The 5,747-nt window shown below is 28.5% G+C and overlaps 1 protein-coding gene across 1 annotated transcript; it reads left to right on the forward strand.

The window, feature by feature from the left end:
* Nucleotides 1-1,818: 1,818 nt before the first annotated feature.
* LOC111636872 (ionotropic receptor 93a-like) lies at nucleotides 1,819-3,187 on the forward strand (the record flags this gene model as incomplete). The annotated part of the gene is made up of 4 exons (XM_023382265.1): nucleotides 1,819-1,977; nucleotides 2,047-2,194; nucleotides 2,268-2,497; nucleotides 3,113-3,187. Coding segments are annotated over 4 exons (612 nt in total), but the record flags the coding sequence as incomplete, so codon positions are not given.
* Nucleotides 3,188-5,747: the final 2,560 nt, after the last annotated feature.

Consider the following 5,747-nt stretch of genomic DNA (forward strand, 5'->3'; position numbering starts at 1 on the left):
GTTTCATTGAGTGATAACCAATGTATAGTTATATCCAAACACGAAATAGACCACAAAAACAATGTGTTAGTATGCAAATGAAAAAAAATCACAGATATACATTATTAAAATATTAAAAGGCATAGTTTGAATATAATTAAAAAATATATCCTCCACAAACTAAACATTTACTTTAAAATATATTTTTTTTAAATACAATTTACCATTTTATAAATTATTTTCTCATTTTGAATTGAATATAGTTAATATTTTGGACAAGGTCAAATTTATTTTATAATAAATATTTTATGGAAAACTTTATTTGATGGAAATGTATATTGAAATATAACTATCAAAAGACACAATTTTTAAAGTAATTAAAGCATATCAGGATAATCGACAATGAAAAAAGCTATCTCCTTCGCTTTTTTAGCTTCTAATTAAATTTTAAAAAATATTTTTAGCAGTCCCGTATCAGAAATAAAAATTTTACACACTTTTTTACGCTGATGACCCATATAACACAATAATAACAAATGCAGAAGGTCAAAAAAATGAGAACGTATTACTATTATATATAGTGTAAATTATCAGTTTCAGAAAGTACAATAGTTTACGTAATGAGTATAATTAAATTGAATACACGTGTCACTCTCTCTTCATAAAGTATATATACATTGTGTTTTTTCATTACCCTTAAAATTACGTAAGCTGTTCCTATTTTTCTTCACCCCATATTAACCCCAGCTGTTTCTTTTTTCTGTTTACATCGTGGTCATATTATGCAAATTTCAGCTGCGCAGGCAACTGCAACCGCGACAGCTATTTCCGTAAACTAGTAAACCCCTTTTGAATACCAGCGCGAGTGCAACCGCGATTAGAAAAAAGATATGTAGCTAAAATATGGCAAATACTCTGAAATAGGACATAGAATGTAAATAAACTTACGAAAGTAATCAAATATAAACTATTGTTATTTTATTGGTTTATAGCAGACATGAGCAAATGCAGCTTTCTTTGAGTTATATGCAGCTATTTCTGAAAGTGTTATTTTCTGCTGTTTATTATTATTTTTACAATTTTATTTCTACAATTTTGTGAAAATTTGTATATTACAAAAAATTTAATATTTGTTTGTAAATCGCGGTACAGAAATGCAATACACAATAAAAACGTACAGAACTGCGACTCTCATGCATTTTGAAAAACCTACATTTTCGCTCCCACTGAACTTTTGCTTGCCCATCCCTGGATTATAAGGTCACGTTTTTCCATGTTGCAACGTAAGCGAACAATGTTTGACCACGATAAGACGTTCACGAGTCACGCTTGTTGCAGTTGTGGTCGCCTGCACGGCTGGAAATTGCACGGGGCTACCAAATCTTTAGTCTTAATGTGACATTTAAACATTTGGTTTGTAGTGATGTATATACGAGATTTTTAACCACCATAAATAATGCATAACGTCTAAATTCCTTTTTAATTTTTTGCTGCATATTTTGAAAATTTATACATAATCCTCATTTACTTTTTACTTAATCGTTCCACTGCTTGTTAATTGAAGTTTCTGGTAAAAAGTTTTAAGAGACACTAATAGAACATTCTATATAAACTGTATATAATATTTTTACAAAATCATATAAAAAGGTAATTATTAATACCTGGTAACGTAATCATTTTACCTGCAAAAACTCCATTCATATTAAATATATTTGAGATAAAATATTCACAAAATTAATTTTTTAAGTTTCAAATAGATTAAGTAGAAAAAAAGTTAGTATCTTACAATATCAATACATTTATTATGACTATAGCTTTTGTAATTATTTTTTTATTTAGGAAGCAGATCTGGCTTTTGTACCTGTTGGCATCAACTACGAACGCTTTTCTGCAATGGATTTCACGTCAGTTTTTACTTTTTACCCTGTAGTTTTTATTATTAAAGCTCCAGATAAGATTTTTGATTGGAATTCTGTTACGAAGCCTTTTAGTTTAAATGTAAGTAACAATAACAAGTGTTAAACTATAACTAAAACTCAAACATAAAGTTTTATTTCATGTAATCAGGTTTGGATAGCTATATTTTCTATTGTATTGATATTTGGACTAACGCTATACAAAGTGCTAAAGAAAGACTTTATCGTTGATAACACAGGAAAACAATGGACTATATGTACAGTATTTTGGAATTTAATTTGTACATTTCTTGGCGAAGGTAAAACACTTTAATTATGACATAACACAAATCTTAAGTTTTATATAGAAAACTTCTATTGAATTCCATTTAGGATTGAATCTAGACAAAGTACAAAGGTTCGCGTCTAGATTCATGATAGGAATTTGGTGGTTATCGATTCTTGTTTTGATATCCGGTTACAGTGGGGCGTTAATGTCTTTTATGACATGTCCTTTAACTGAGTCTGTTCCAAGAGATTTTCAGGAACTTGCTGTTTTTGTCCGCAACGGAGAGTTCTCATGCGGAACATACAAAGGATTTTTTGTGTGGAAAGACATCATGGTAAGTNATATTCAACGCTTTTTTTTCAGTTTACAGCAGTATTTATTACACAAAATTTAAGTAAAGCTTAACATGCCGATCTTGCCCCGATCTCCCCTAACTTTCCTGGCTGTTATAAAACATTATACTAAAAATAACTTTTATATAATTCATCTTATTAAATAACTAAAATTGCGTGTGGCGCCGTCTGTTGTGATACTGTGTTATGAAAAGTTTTATGTTTGTGTTGTAGTAAACACTAGTATTGTGTTTACTACATACTACGACACAAATATAAAACAGGACACGGTTTCAAAAAGAAAATCAAAAAAATTTTATGCTTTGAATTGTTATAAATTGCAAAACCCATAATTTTGTAAGTTATAAAAAGTTTTATTAAAAAAAACACTAAATACTAAGAAGTAAATTTTGAATAATTTGAACTCTACTCAACACTAACAAAATTTAGTAACATTAATACCTCTTGTCCAAGCTGCTGTGATAAATTTATTCACTGAATCTTTACCTGATCCTGTTATATTAAGTGAAATAGATGCAAACACACAAAAGCACACATTGATATTCAAACACAAAACATACATCTACGTAATTTGTTTTTCTACTTTTTGAATTCAGGCTGTCTGGAAACATGGAAATTTGCAAAAAAAACTTGGAGGGTTAAATGTAGCAGCTTTCACTACGATCTATTAATATGTAGGCTTTACAAAAAGTCTGTATAAGAAAAACACAAATACCTATCTTTAGATGATTGTTGTACAACAAATCTAATAGCTATCAAAAATAATTTTATACAGAAATATAAATATTGTAATTCTAGTTGTTATATTATCTACACTTCATGATATGAAACAGATTGCTGTATTTCAGGAAATAATCTAAAAATAAAAATAGCAATAGCTCAAACTACTCTTTACATAATACAACTATTATTAATTCCTTCATCCTTGTTAACAATTATAAAACGGCATTTCCCTTCACTTTTCCAAATGTCTTTGACTTTATAATAACAGAGTATAAATAGAAAATTATCAGGAACATCGAAAGAGAAATTTTTCACTGCAGAAACACAAGCATTCAAAAATCTATATAAAATTGGACAGGCAAAATAATTTTTATAGTTGCCATATATAACCACGAAACCATACATCCCCACGATTGTAGCTTAAATATCAAACTAGTTCTGTTTAAAAAAGTAATTTATATGAAATACTAGCCGGTTTTTAAAACCAACAGCCAATCGTTTTTTAAACTCTAACAACCATACGTTTACTATCTACAGATAAAAAAATATATTGCTATAACACACATATTTCTAACATCATTAATGATGAATGGTACACATGTTTATTAGTTGTGATTAACAAAGAACATTATGTGGGGTCTTCACGAATTAGATTACAATACAGACTATACAGTAGAGAACGCAATTTTGAAAAATTATGAAATACTTAATTTAAGTTTTATCATTGTTTTATTTTTTATAAACCAGTTTGTATCATTACTTTATATTAAATTCTTATACAAATTAATTTTATAACAAAAGAGTGTATCTGATCTATACTACTATAATCAATGTATAAAAACATAAATATGGAATAAATATCCTATGAAACAACATGACATTTGCAAACAACACTATGTTGGCTGATATTTCTATGCATTTCTTACAGTGGAATCAACATAAAAATTAGTGCAATAAAAAAAAGAATTTTAGAACACGAAAACAACAAATTAAACAAAAATAAAAGCTGCTTATAGCTGGCAAGATATAAAATGTGACTTCGAGTAATTAAACAGATTTGATATTTTTAATTAAATATATTAGTCAAACTGTATGGTTTATATACACTTCATATTATTCCTGAATATTCTAATTCACCTAAGAAAACTGCAGTTTTCACAAATCTATCATTCAAATATATATTTATTTCTACATACTTTTTAACTAAATATTATATTGAATGCATATATGTACATTTCAGCTCTAAAACTATGGGTTCGATTAACTCATAGTATTATACTTTTATCTTGTTATATGATGTTAAATTAAAACATTTTAATCTTAGTTTAAAAAAATATATTTCAAAAAAATATAAATTATAAGACATAAAATTATGTTTTTCAGTTTAGTTATTTTGCATATATTTAATTGTGATATTTAAATAGTTACATTATAGTGCACCCGATAAAAAAAGCCCTTGGATATCAAGATATAAGTGGTAAGTGGTATGGAATTACAGGACAAGTTGCAAACCAGGTGAGTAAACATAAAATTCAAATGTTTAAAATAAGTTAATGTTTAAAAAGCTAATTTTACTATCAATAAGTAAAACAACATAGCCGTATTTGGGACAAGACTATATCTCAGAGACTCACTACTAAGCGGAATTACTTTGACATTCAAGCGAGTCTCATTCTCATTTTCCAATTTTTTTCAGTATCTCTAGTTTTCAGCGCGATCATTCAGATTTTGCCGGCCATGTTTGCACTGTCGTCCACGATGCATTTTTGGTGAATTTAACCTATTTATGTCGAAATTTCTATCCATTGCGTGTTGGCCTGAGTCGAATTTTTGTTAATGAGTAACGAAATTTTTCAGTTCTTGAAATAAATAATCGTGGCTATTGTATTGTCTGAAATTATTTTTTTATTTTGCACAACTAATATCCAGTTTAATTCAATTATAACGTCATTGAATGTAACGACAAACTTAGTATAACGTCTGTAGCAGCGTAGCTAAAATCTGTATATGGGTCATTCTAAGTTAAGAGGTACTCACTGGTTAAGAGATGTGGCCACGACATAAATGTTAGAAATTTAATCTAAATATGTAACATTTTTATTGAAATAACTAATTTGTGCATATCTGCAAGGCGGCTAGTCAATTTATTTATTTTATCTTGTTTTATGAATGACCAGGGGAGATACTCAATACAGGGGGGAGACTAGGTGTACAGGGTAGGATACTTTATGAACAGGGGAGAGAGAGACTTTAACATTGCTTTATGAAAGAAAATAGACTTTTTTTTAAGAATCAACTTTATTTATTCATTTTATAATTATTAAATTATCAGACTGTTTATTTTCAAGCAGCCTGTTAATATCTTCATTCTGAGGAGGTGGTAGTAGCAGTGGGTCTTCATTATCCGAACTAGGAAGGGTTGAGGATTCATTACTTATGACTTGAAGTGCTAAAAGACATCTACGATTCTTTGCTTTTTCTCTCCACAATTTTCTAGCTTTTCGCTGT

Source organism: Centruroides sculpturatus, unplaced genomic scaffold (genome assembly GCF_000671375.1).
Source record: "Centruroides sculpturatus isolate CEXI.00-Female unplaced genomic scaffold, Cexi_2.0 scaffold665, whole genome shotgun sequence".
Classification (NCBI taxonomy): domain Eukaryota; kingdom Metazoa; phylum Arthropoda; class Arachnida; order Scorpiones; family Buthidae; genus Centruroides; species Centruroides sculpturatus.